Genomic DNA, 13,720 nt, shown 5'->3' with positions numbered 1-13,720 from the left:
AGCGGGTAGGAAAGGAGAGCACAGTCTCTAGCCTGGCTCCATCCTCTCATCTCCTTCGCCCCTCTCTTCCTCGCAGGCTGAAGTCGTCAACTGGCGGCTACCGAAGCGGCGGCACCGGCACGGCTGGCGCCAACAAGCAGAAGAGCGGGGTCATCCTGGACATCTCCTCCTTGACGATGAACGAGCTGGACTCCGAGGTGCTTCCCTTGCCGCCTCGCTACCGGTTCCGGGACCTGCTCTTGGGGGATCAGAGCTTTCAAAACGACGACAGGTAAGAGCGCAGAGCGGGAGGAGGACGGACCAAGGGCACAGGGAAACCTCACGATGGGCACAGAAGCGTTTCAAGAGTGCTGGGGTCGAAATGGCGATGCTTTTGGTTGGAGGTTGCTGGGTCAAAAGGCGACAAAATAGCGGCAGCTGGTAAGTGGGCGCCTGGAGTGCTCTCCATGGTGCTTATCGCTGCGTTCCGCTTTTACGCGCTGCCGTTTCGCTGGTTGAACTCTGAGCGGCTCCGGACTCGTGTTACTACTTCATGCCCTCATTGAGCTCTCTCCATGGTGCTGATCCTGTGGAAGCCGCTCTCCTCAAACCTTCCTCAGTCCTCGTTGTTCGCATGGTGGCGGTGGGGATCGGATGCCTTCTGGCTGGCCCTCCGGTTTCTTCCTTCCTCTATCCAGTGTGCTGTAAACGCTCCCGCGGGAACTGCTCCCTTTCGGGATTTAAGAGCCCCCTCCGTTCTCCCTTGTCAAAGAGGGCTTTCGCACATACTTAACACACGTTTGGGAGACTTGCATGCCATTTGTTCGCAGGAACGTGTTTGCGTTTTCTAGTTAGTTTTTTTTTTTTTTTTTTTTTTTTTTGCTTTGAAAGTAAGATCCGAAGAGAGATTAATTTCTAATCTGAATTACATTCCTGCTAATATAGACATTACTGATCGTGTAAAGTAAGCCCCCTTGAACTTAGTGGAACTTCTGACTAAACATGCATAGGAGTGCTCACTTTTGTGTTTTGGGGTGCCAGTTCTTTTTTGGATTATATATCCCACTTTGAGGGAAGGCCCAGAGCTCAGTGGTGAATAATCTGCTTTGTGTTTAGAAATCTCCAGGTAGAGTTGAGAATTTCCCCTGGCTGAAACTCTGGAGAGGAACTGTCAAGTCAGTATAGACAATACTGAACTACATGAACCAATGGTCTGACTCAGTATAAGGCAGCCTCTTATGTCTTGGAGAAGGGCTGTAGCTCCTTAGAAGAACATCCATCATGTATGCACAAGGTTCAGGTCAAATCCCTAGCACCTTCAGGTAGGACTGGGAGTGTCCCTGAAACCCTGGAAAGACTCTGCTAGACTAGGCAGAATTGGTACAAGGCACCTTCCTGTGATCAACTGCAAGCAGACTCAAAGGTGGATTACAAAGGAGCGTATCCAGCTAAGTTCTACTCAGAGTAGACCCAATGAAGTTAATGGTCATTGCCTAGGCACATCCATTAATTTCAATGGGCCTTATCTGAGTAGAACTGACATTGGCTACATTCCAAAGGGTGGTTCTTCCCACTGTGTCCCATTCTCCAAAAGCCTTCCATGCTTGCTAAATGGGATGCCAATGCTTTCCTCACCAAACCACCCTTCCTTTTGCTTCCTCTGTATCTTATTTCCTTTGCTACCTTGCTGAAAGTGCTCTCCAAAAAACAACCAGCCACCCTTATTTTCCTGTAGGAAAGAGACATGGGAAATTGCATTATACTGTGTCAGACCATTGGTCCTCCTTGCTCAGTCTTCTCTACACAGTGGCTCCCCAGGGTTTCAAGCAGGGGATTGAGTCAGAGACCTTTTGTGTGCAAAGGAGCTGCTCTACTATTGAGCTGTGGTCCTTCTATGTTAGTTGGATGGGTGCATCCCTGAGACTTTGTCCAAGTTGTCTGCTTTGTTGCCCAAACCTTTGACTCTCCTGTTGCCACCTGTCATCTGTTTTCTTGCTCTGGACACTGCAAAGCTCTCTCTACACCCAGTCAAGCATCCCATTGGGTTGTAAGTTCCTTCAGAGAGCTGGTATAGTGGGGGGACAAGTCCCAAGGCAAATTTTTAATGTCTGGTAGCTGCTATTGCAGTCTAGAGGAAAGGATGAATCAATGGTATGGCAACAGCTCTCAGGGGTGGGAGACGGGTTGGCTTTTGTGGTGATGGGCATTTTTGTAAGATGGTGACTTTGGGAGTCATGGATGATTATTGCTTTGGAGAATTGCACCTACCTGAAATTACCTTTGTGTCTAGGGTCATGGATTTGTATTTTGAGAACTGCAAATTTCTGAAATTTCCCTTGTGTCTATGGTCTTGGATTTCGAACTGGAGAGCTGCATGTGTCTGAAATTTCCCTTGTGCTTAAGACAAATGTGGTTCATAATCATTTAAGACATGCATGCTTGGCCATGTGCAAATAGGAAAAGACCTGCATGGTTGATGACACTCAGTCTGAGTGAATGTAAATAAACCTTTGAAGAGGGAGAGGGTGTGTTTGTGATAAACGTTCCTTATTTTATTTGAAAATGGTTTGTGGAGTTTTGGATATGGATTGCTGTTGATTTTAAACTTCCTGCCTCTCCCCTCCCACCTGCCCAATTTGCCATGATTTATTAAGGTTCCTACAAAGTTATAACCAAGCTGTGAGCTTACAGTTGCTTAGCTGCAAATGAGTTTCAGAGAAAGTGTCAGTTAAAACAAACAGCAATAACAGAGTGATTGCCCTCTGGTGAAATGTGTGGTTGTCATAACCATTAGACATGCAATCTATTGCTAATGGGGGTCTGTTCTGCAATATGGCACATTATTTCCCCACAAAGATAATATTTATCTTGCAAAGAAGTGTTCTGTGGATCTCCAAGAAGCAACTAATTTTTGCTACAGGGTGATCAGACTGAGTGTTCAGGGAAAATTTGGACTGTTTCTTCTCCCTTCCAAAGCAGAGCATTGTAGAGCTAGTTATCTCACCAGTTTCCGTAAGAAATGCCTTTATTGAGCTCTGTTTCCAAGTGATGCCCACTGCAGTCTTGGATGGCTGCTTCAGCAAGGTCCCATATGCAGAGAGACTTTGTATTTGTGGTCAACCTCAGGTGGAAGACCTCACTCTATCTGTTAGCCTGCCCCTTATCTAGAGACCCAAGAGATTCCTTTCTGAAACAAAGCACAAGCAATCAGGCACACTCTGGCACAAATGGTTTGGTTTCTTTTAAGTAAAAATAGTATCTTCATAACACATAGGTGGCCCTCTATGCACTGGCTGAGCATGCACACACACGCACGCACGCACACACACACAAAAATCTGGAAAAAGTAGTCAGCTATAATAACTATAAATTGTTTTGATGATTCAGAGGTTTAATCTGAAATCGAACTGGATTTGAGTTTGCTGGTGTCAGTGGTAACTTCTCTTTCTTACATAATGGATGCTGGCAAATTGGATTTTAAAAAGGTGAAATAATGCTAGAATTTGAGTTGTAAGAGATGCACAAAGGGAAACTGTTTTAATGCCCAGGAACTTGGCAAAGTATTTGCAGATTGTTATATTATGCATGTTTTGTATTATGTTATTGGTACTATTGCTTAATACATGTTTGTCATGCGCTCTGGCTAGAATAATAAACTTATGAAATGAACTTGTTATCCCTTTCAAAGCAGCAAAGGGGAGAATTTGCAGAGCCAGACGGCACGCTTAACCCCCCCCCCCCCTGCTGGCCATTTCCCTCCAACTATCTGCATCTCAGTTACTACATTCTCAGATTCCTTCTTGCCACATTGAGTTGTGGGTAGGGAGGCATGGTTGAATAGGAGTTGATGGGGGAGAACAATGAAGGGTCAAGCTCACACACCTGTCTGCTGTTTCTCCTATGCAAATCACCCCCCCCCCCCATTGTTGCAATAGGGAAGTGGCAAGTTCGGCAGTGAGACCATCAGAGTATGGCTTTGGGGACAGAAGACCAGGACCCCAGTCAATAGAATGAGGAGTAACAAATTTTGAAGTAATGCATACTGCCATCTAAATTGCCTAACTGCACCATTGGTCCATTTTTGAACTGGAATCATGAGCCCAAGAAACACATTGGGTGTGTACCTCCTACATACATTAAAAGACTGATTTATAGCCTGCATGCCTTCATGCCTCTTATGGGGTAGGCTTTCTTGACAAGTGGTGGGAAATATGTTTGGCCTAGTGGCTCAGATCTTTATCTCCCCGACCCCACCCATGGGCTGACTTTGACAGATGTACAGGGTCACTCACCTGATGTCATGATGACATCAGGACGTTTTTAATAAATAAAATGTTGGGGTGGGGGAAGGGTCTGCTTTGCCAGCACATTCCCTATAGGATACTTGCTGGCATAGCATCATCCAGCAGAATTGAACTGCACCACCTTGCTCATCAGCTGATGTCACCCAGTAATGCCAACTGATTGACAGATGGACATGTGGTTCTTTTTTTTTGGGGGGGGAATAGCCTTGAGGGCCAAGACTGACCAGCAGGCTGGAGGTTCTTCATCCCTGCTTAGAAGACCAAGAAAAGCTTCTGCCCATAATAAATATGTTAATCTTAAAAGTAGATTTTTCCATTGTTTTTGCTTATTTATACAAAGAGCAATCAACAGTCAAGAAACCTACCCCCAGCAGAAGCACTAGATTCCTGTTTGATTTCATTTAGGCCATTTCAGTTTTTAAACAAATATATAACGTATTTTTCACTCTATAAGACGCACCAGACCACAAGACGCACCTAGTTTCTGGAGGAGGAAAACAAGAAAAAAATATTCTGAATCTCAGAAGCCAGAACAGCAAGAGGGATCGCTGCACAGTGAAAGCAGCGATCCCTCTTGCTGTTCTGGCTTCTGGGATAGCTGCGCAGCCTGCATTCGCTCCATAAGATGCACACACATTTCCCTCCTAAAAAGTAAGGGGAAATGTGTGTGCATCTTATGGAGCGAATGCAGGCTGCGCAGCTATCCCAGAAGCCAGAACAGCAAGAGGTGAGTCTTATAGTGCAAAAAATACGGTAACTCCACAAGTTGCCATGTGTCACTGGAAGCTTTTTGATGTTGCATATATCATAAAACTATGCCAGGTTGATTGAAGAGTAGTGTTTTTCTTGTCTGTTCAGCTCTCTTGGACCTGGGCTGTCACTTTGTCCATTTGTATTTAGTTGTGAGATCCAGGTCTCAAACAGGTCTACATTTAGAGTCTTCCAATACCTTGCAATAATAAGGTGTGCTGCAGTCATCAGGTGAGTAGTGAGGTCATTGTGGGAAAGTTGTTGACAACTTCTTAATAGTATGATATGAGTGCTATTTATTGTTAATCTTTGAGGTGCCTCACAAAGCTTTTTGCTGTTGTTTTATTAGATGAGCTTCTGCTAGGTGGTAAAAATGATGTCAGGATGAACTAAAGACTTCTAGGACAAGAAATAGCACTAATGGTGGTCCCCAGCCCTCCGTTGAAAATATAAAATCTAGCAGTTACATGGATGTGACTCCAGCACCGATGATCACCTACAAGTTTCTCTTCTGAGGTGGAGAGAAGAGGCAAAGGGAAAATGCAATAAAGCCAAGTCGCCACTGGACTTATGACAAGAGATGGAGAAAATGCAGGCCCACTCTTTCTAGTGACAGCTGGGAATTGTATGGGTTTGTGGAAATGTACTTGTGGAACATATATTAAACATTTTGTATGATATGCATCTCCTCCTCTTCACTTGGGATAGATTTAGATATCCTAAGCTTGCAGCCCTTTATCTATTCACCTATCAGTAAACCCCTGAATTCAGTGGGACCAACAACCATGTAAACATGTATTGCACTGCTGGTTTCTGCCTTGGTCATATCACACCTGGAGAACTGTAACCAAATCAGGGCACTATGGTTTAAGAAGGATATCAACAAGCTGGAATGTGTGTGGAGGAGGGTGACCAAGACGATCAAGGGTCTGGAAACCAAGACTTATGAGGAATGGTTGAATGAATTGGGTATGTTTAGCCTGGAGAAGACGGATAGGCGATATGATACCCATATTCAACTATCTGAAGGGCTGCCACACATGGAAGATGGAGCAAAGCTTATTTTCTGCTGCTCCAGAGTCTAGGATCTGAATCAATGGATTCAGATAAGAAAGTTTCTGACTAAACTTTAGGAAACATTTTCTGGCAGTAATTGCTGTTTGGCAGTTGAATGGACCAGCACTTTAAAAAAAAAAAAAAGGAAGAAGGAAAAGGTGCTGGTTCTCACCATGAAGTTGTTGCAGTAAGTGCCACACTTTTAACATCTGGAAAAAAGTACTGGTACTGAGTACCCTTGCATACCCCGAGAGGAAAAGCACTGGAGTGGACCACCTCCAAAGGTGGTAGACTCTTCTTCTGGGGGTCCCTTCCAACTCTACAATTCTACAGGACCAGAGTCCTATCTACGGGGGTGGTCAATGTGGTACCTCCAGATGATTACATCTCCTATCAGCCCTGACCATTGGCCATGCTGGCCAGGGCTGGTGGGCAAATCCCAGTCTAGCAACATCTGGAGAACATCATGGTGGCTATTTCTGAGTATATAATGATCAGGGAGTAAGTCCAGTTGAATTGAATTGTAAGATTTTGGTTTTTTATTTGCCTTCTCTCCCCACCCCTCTTCCTCCCCTCTTAATTTTGTGAAAGTGTCTAGTATGGTGTATTTTTATGGACTTTTTTTAAAAAAAGGGTGCAGGGGCTGTGGAATGAAGTACTTTATGTTCCTTCACTTAAATGCATTTGAGATTTGCCATTTTCTTGTTCGGAAACTCAGCTTCTTTATTCTAAGAGTGAGGGCAGGCTGCAGTTGCTCATTCATTAGGGAAAGAGAGGGAATCTCTTCATGCTCTGCAGTCATTTTAATTATATGATGAATGCCCTGCAATACTTGGCATGTTGGGGAAAATAAGGGCAATGGTAAAGGATCAAGGCTGAGATCCTGAACGTATTTAAGTAATCCTTCTTAGACATAGGATTGCACTGTTGGTTTCCTTTGGACCAGAAAGCCCTCCAAGCCTATGGTGCCTTTGTTACATTTACTTTATTTTGCAAATATATACCAAGAGCACTTTGGAGCACAGTGATAGTCTGAGAGCAAGGAGCACAATAGCCAATCCTGCACCAGGTTAGATCCCCACACCCTGAATCCCTTAGTAGAACATCCATATTCAAGGACAGTGTACCTCTGAATACAAGTTGCTGGTTACAAATGACAAGGGGAAGATTGCTGCCTTCATGCTTCACTTGTTGTCTTTCTGGAAGTGTCTGGATGATCACTGTTGGAATCAGTGCACTGGGGTTACATTAGCCTGATGTGCAAGGCTCTGCTTAGATTCCAGAAGAGAGCCACTCAACCTTAAAGATGCTTCACAGCTCTCTCCCATAGTCTCTGCCCACATCCAGACTTCAAACATCCCTCCTTCACTGTCTTTCTGTCCCTGCCCACTCCCAATACACTGAAGTATTCCATTACAAACTTTGGAGAGATATTCCAAGCCATTAAGGACCATCTAGCTCAGGCTAGTGAGCCTGTGGCCTTCCAGATGTTGACGGACTATAGCCCCTGTCACCCCTGGCCATTAGCCATGCTGGCTGGGTTGATGGGAACTGGAGTCCAGCGACATCTGGAGGGCCACTGGCTGCCTACCCCTGATTCTAGTTCGCTTTTTTATAAGCCCATGAATAGCCATCAGCTTAGCCAGCCAAAATCTATCCACAGCTCTCCAGATAGCTATACTCCTAATTTACTTGGCAAGACACTGGAACATAGGAATGTGCCTTTTGTCAAGTCAGGCTGCTTGCCAGTCTAGCCTAGTGCTGTGAGCTCTGATTGGCAAGAGCTCTCCAAGAGGTCTTTCCCATCCTCTCATCATGATTTGTGTGTGTGTGTGTGTGTGTGTGTGTGTGTATGTATATATATATATGTATAATATATGTATATAATTTATATATGTATAAATGTGTGTGTGTGTGTGTGTGTGTGTGTGTGTGTGTGTGTGTGTGTGGTAAAGGGACCCCTGACCATAAGGTCCAGTCGTGACCAACTCTGGGGTTGCAGCGCTCATCTCGCTTTATTGGCCGAGGGAGCTGGCGTACAGCTTCCGGGTCATGTGACCAGCATGGCTAAGCCGCTTCTGGCGAACCAGAGCAGCGCACGGAAATGCCGTTTACCTTCCCACCGGAGCGGTACCTATTTATCTCCTTGCACTTTGACATGCTTTCAAACTGCTAGGTTGGCAGGAGCAGGGACCGAGCAACGGGAGCTCACTCCGTTGCGGGGATTTGAACCACCGACCTTCTGATCGGCAAGTCCTAGGCCCTGTGGTTTAACCCACAGCACCACCTGCATCCATATATATACACTGGAGCTAGAGTATCTCAGGGCCATGGGTTTTAGCCCCATGTTGGGCAAAAGATTCTTGCATTCCAGGAGGTTGGACTTGATGACCCTTGTTGTCCCTTCCAACTGTACAATTCTGTGAACCCGAGACATTTTGCATGGCACCAAGTAATAGGAAGCAATGGGTAATACCCAAAGTAGGCCTATTGCAGTAAACATGAGATGGTTTAGCTCATCGATGTCAATGGTTTTATTTTGAGTTGGACTATTATTGGAGAAGAGCCTGCTGCATCAGGGCAATGGTCCTTCTAGTCCAGACATACTGTATTCACGGTGGGCGAGCATTTGCCCGTGAGAAGCCCAAAAGCATGACCTGAGGACAACAGCACTCTCCCCTCCTGTGGTTTCGAGCAACTGGTATTCAGAAGCATTGCTGCCTCTGACTGTGGAGCCAGAGTGTAGGCATCATGGTGAGTTGGTAAGGCCATTGATAGCCTTCTCCATGAATTTCTCTAATTCCTCTTTTGTGTAATCCTCAATGGGATACATCCAATTGATACATCCCATTGAGGTTCAATGATACGATAAAAGGGGCAGTAAAGTTGCAAGACCAGATAACCCTGTGAAAGGTCAACCACCCCTAAATCTTTTGGATAAAACCTGATTTTAAAAATGGTTTTAACCCCTTTTTAATATGAAGAAAATCACCATTTGTGGCCATCTTGCAGAACTGAGGTTGATTTTCCCCCCTTTTCTGGGAGCACGTAGAAGGCTGAGAGTGCACTTCTAGATTTCCAGCTGTGGCCTGATCAAGTTATATACAATGACTCTAAATATCTGCTCAGATTTTTAAAAACCCAATCAAGAGGAAGAGGGAAATCAGTGACATTCCCTCCCACCCCACCCCCCATTTTGGCTGAATGTTCTCCTGGTATGAGAACATGCCCTGATTACTTGAAATGGAAGTGCAGTTAACTACAAAGGCCCACAGAGAAATGCTCACTTGAAGAAGACAAGGTGGTGGTGATTAGCTCCTAGCATAATTAGAACCATTTGTATTGGCTTGCTAAGCAAGGGTGACAGCTGGGGGAGCTTCCTGATGGCTCTTGAAGAAAATGTTAGGGAGAGACCTGTGTCAAACCTCTATGTGTGTGTGGAAGGGACGAGAGAAAGGAGAATAGCCTTGTTTGCTTGACACTGTCTGGAAAGTCTGGGGAAACAACTGGGAGAAGTGATAATTTGGCCTACTGGAGACAAAGAGATAATGCAAAATCTAAAGCATGCTCAGTGGTACAGAACAGCCCTTGGGACCTTACCAAGGCCACACCCCCTCTCCCAGGCCACACCCTCACCAGCCCTGCTTTGAACCTTCAAGTATTTTTGCTTGGCTGGGATGCATCATTGGAACTCTTATCATTCCTCTTGCTTTCCTGGATGGAAGATAGAGAGGGATGTGTGTGAGCATATCTAGAATTTGTTGTTGTTTAGTCGTGTCCGACTCTTTGTGACCCCATGGACCAGAGCACGCCAGGCACTCCTGTCTTCCACTGCCTCCCGCAGTTTGGTCAAACTCATGCTGGTAGCTTCAAGAACACTGTCCAACCATCTCGTCCTCTGTCGTCCCCTTCTCCTTGTGCCCTCCATCTTTCCCAACATCAGGGTCTTTTCCAGGGAGTCTTCTCTTCTCATGAGGTGGCCAAAGTATTGGAGCCTCAGCTTCACGATCTGTCCTTCCAGTGAGCACTCAGGGCTGATTTCCTTAAGAATGGAGAGGTTTGATCTTCTTGCAGTCCATGGGACTCTCAAGAGTCTCCTCCAGCACCATAATTCAAAAGCATCTGCCCTATCATATAAATGCAATTATTTACATTCATTGCCCAAACTTTCTTGCCCCTGGGTGCACTGACCACTGTTTCCTTGCCTCTGGAAGGTTGCCCAGTTGTGAATGGGCAGCTCTCAGTCTGAAAAAGATTTCCCCCACCCTGCTTCAGAACACCAGAAGAGCTGCACTTGATCAGACCAAAGACCTATCTAGTCCAGCATCACAGTGGCCAACTGTGACCATCTTGCAGAACTGAGGCTCCCCTGAGGGAGGGGATTGCACAACCTGAGTAGGACATTGGAAGAAAGCCCCATCTCATTCCCCAGCCTATTGTGCATAGTGGTGGGTTGCATATCATAGCCTCCAGTGTTGAATGCAGTGAGTAGTGGGCAGGATTATATGGCAAGAGCCTGTCTTTAACAAGGTAAGAGCAGAACAGACCCCAAAGTCAAACATTTGCTTGCATTGGAGCTTCCCTTAAATTTTTCCTATCTGGAAATCAAAAATCAACATGAAACAGCTTCATTAAAGTCTGGCTGATTCAGAGTAATTTGAATGTCAGGAAAGTTTGACTCATTTCTTGTATAGAAGACAGATGAGTGTAGAAGAAATGAAGACCTGTTTTTATACTGATGTCAGTGCAATGAGAGAAGATTGAAGTTTCTCATTCTAAAGTGCAACTGATGCTTCTAAGAGTAAATCCACATGGTATGGAAGCACAGTCTTGAGTTATTCGGAACACTCTTGGGATGCTTTTTCCAAAGCTTAGGCTACATAAGTTCTACCAAGCAGAACATTGAAATCAATGTGTCTATGTTAGTCATGTCCACTCTTTTCAGTGGGTTTACTCTGAGCAGAACTAACACTGAATACAGCTCAACATTTGGATTCACGTGCAACACTAAGTTCTGGTTAACAGCAAGGCTAACTAACCACAAACCATGAGTGTGTTTGGTTAGTAAACCATAGTTAAACTTCTGGGCCTGCCTTGGGCGAGCAACCTAAACCATGTTTTATAAACCATAGTTTAGTGCTATGTGCAAACTAGGCTACTGTGATACTCCTGTTCACTAAAACCTCTTAGCAAACCCCATGATAGTATTTTGGTATCTGTGGTCTGTTTTCCCCAGATTCTGGCTGATTTGTTTTACTTAGTTAAGTCTACGTAGGTATGTGCTTGTTTTCAGTGCAAAATGTGAAGTTTTTGCTTTTTTAAAGCCCTCAATGGTCTGGTAAGACTAGTTTTATTGACCAAATAAATTACATCCTCCCACTTTGTGCGTAAGAACCTGATGTGGCTTATGAATACACTGTTCTTGGAAAAGTAGTCTAAGAGGGAACATTGCCTTTGTCTTGAGTTAAATGTCTGCCCCATTCTCCAGGAAGCTGGAGCTGGAAACCACAAGGGTCAACTTATAGCGGCAGAGATAATGGATGCCCTTCTGATTAAATGTTTGCTCCTAACATCTAATAATCAACAAAGGATTTATCTTTAGCACAAGGGTTGGAGAGAGAGAGAGAGAGAGAGAGAGAGAGAGAGGAGTTTTCATAGACGAAAGGGAAGCAACTTCTGTCGAACAGATTTAGCAGCCCTTATTTTGAAGGAAGGATTCTGCTGACATTGCATAACCAAATGCCTTGAGGATTTATTTTATTATGAAAGCAAACTAACTTTTAAATAAAGCAAAAAAAACTTCATCCCCATTTATATTTCTAGGTTAAAGAAAACTGTGGCATATTATTTCTTTTCTCACATTATCCATGCTCCAGATTCAGCAGGGGGGAAATTGTATTATTTAAAAATGACATTGTAATCTCCTCTTCTTCTAAGGAGCTCAGGATGACATATGTGATTTTCCCACTCCCTGTGTTAATTATTATTATTATTATTATTATTATTATTATTATTTTGAAGAAGAAGAAGAAGAGTTTGGATTTGATATCCCGCCTTTCACTCCCCTTCAGGAGTCTCAAAGCGGCTAACAATCTCCTTTCCCTTCCTCCCCCACAACAAACACTCTGTGGGGTGAGTGGGGCTGAGAGACTTCAAAGAAATGTGACTGGCCCAAGGTCACCCAGCAGCTGCATGTGGAGGAGCGGAGACGCGAACCCGGTTACCCAGATTACGTGACTACCGCTCTTAACCACTACACCACCACTGGTTTTGATTACATCCTTTCTTCCAAGGAGCTCACAGTGACATATATGGTTCTCCTCCTCTTCATTTTATCTCCACAACAAACCTGTAAGGTAGGTTGGGGCAGCCAATGCCTCCCCTCCTAAGTCAGCATCCCACAGAGGGCTGAATTCCCTTGAAGCAAACTAATTTGGGTCTGCATATCAATGGTGGGTGAGGAAGGAGCTGCTCTGAGAAGAGGGGGCTGCTCTCTCATGACACAGAGGTTAAAACTCGAACCAGTGTCTTCAAGTTACAAGAAAGGAGATGCCTACTAAACATCAGGAAGAACTTTCTGACAGTAAGAGCTATCCGATAGCAGAAGAGACTCTCTTAGCAGGTTGTGGACTCTCCTTCCTTCCCCTCCACAGTTTCTCCTTCCTTCCCCTCCACAGTTTCCAGCAACAGGCATTCAGAAGCATTACTGCTTCTGATCATGGAGGTGGAGCACAGCTGTCATGGCTAGCAGCTGTTGATATCCATCCCTCTTCCCTTCCCTTCCTCCTTGGATGCCCTCTTGCGTCTCTGCCTCCCAAAGGTTTGTGCAGCTGTTGTTGCAGCAGCCCTAGCCTCATGCTCCCTATGTGAAGAATTATTATTATTATTATTATTATTATTATTATTATTATTATTAATACCCCACCCATCTGGCTGAGTTTCCCCAGCCACTCTGGGCAGCTCCCAATCAAGTGTTAAAAAGAATACAGCATTAAATATTAAAAACTTCCCTAAACAGGGCTGCCTTCAGATGTCTTTTAAAGATAAGATAGCTGCTTATTTCCTTCACATCTGAAGGGAGGGCGTTCCACAGGGTGGGCACCACTACCGAGAAGGCCCTCTGCCTGGTTCCCTGTAACCTCACTTCTCGCAATGAGGGAACCACCAGAAGGCCCTCAGTGCTGGATCTCAGTGTCCGGGCTGAACGATGGGGGTGGAGACACTTGTTGGTGCCTCTGGGGCTGCCCAGGGGGTGCTGGTTGCCAGCAGCTGAGGCAGCCTCAGAGTAAGCAAGTGGGTTGGGGAGCCTAGCCAGCCAGCCTTCGCTGTTGGGAATGGACAGACAAGTGGGAGGCAGGCAGGCAGGCACTGTGCTGGCCTTTCTTGTGCTTGCTGTGTACAAGGCTTGCCTGGGAGCTGAGTGTCTGGTGCCAAAGGGGAGGCTTTCCTCCATGCAGGCCCAGCAGTGCCAGCTTCTGCCTCCAAGGAGAGTAAGGTGCTGGTCTCAGGTTCACTTTGGGCCAGTCTCCGTCAGGCCCCTAAGGATGGGGGCATCCTCTTTGCAGGCCCCTGTGGGGCGGCATGAGGAGGCACCTCTTTTGGGGGTTGGGTGAGGGTGGTGGCGGCTGCCT

The 13,720-nt window shown here is 45.4% G+C and overlaps 1 protein-coding gene across 10 annotated transcripts in view; it reads left to right on the top strand.

Moving 5' to 3' along the window:
* KCNT1 (potassium sodium-activated channel subfamily T member 1) overlaps positions 1–13,720 on the top strand; it is a 197,830-nt gene that overhangs the window by 29,459 nt on the left and 154,651 nt on the right. For all 10 annotated transcript variants that reach the window (XM_028715153.2, XM_028715150.2, XM_028715152.2 and 7 more), the window contains exon 2: positions 77–271. In XM_028715153.2, the coding sequence (XP_028570986.2) occupies positions 77–271 (195 nt within the window). The remainder of the gene's footprint in view (positions 1–76; positions 272–13,720) is intronic.

The sequence above is a fragment of the Podarcis muralis genome, chromosome Z (genome assembly GCF_964188315.1).
Source record: "Podarcis muralis chromosome Z, rPodMur119.hap1.1, whole genome shotgun sequence".
In the NCBI taxonomy this organism is placed as follows: Eukaryota; Metazoa; Chordata; class Lepidosauria; order Squamata; family Lacertidae; genus Podarcis; species Podarcis muralis.
This window is presented reverse-complemented; position numbering and strand designations above follow the sequence as displayed.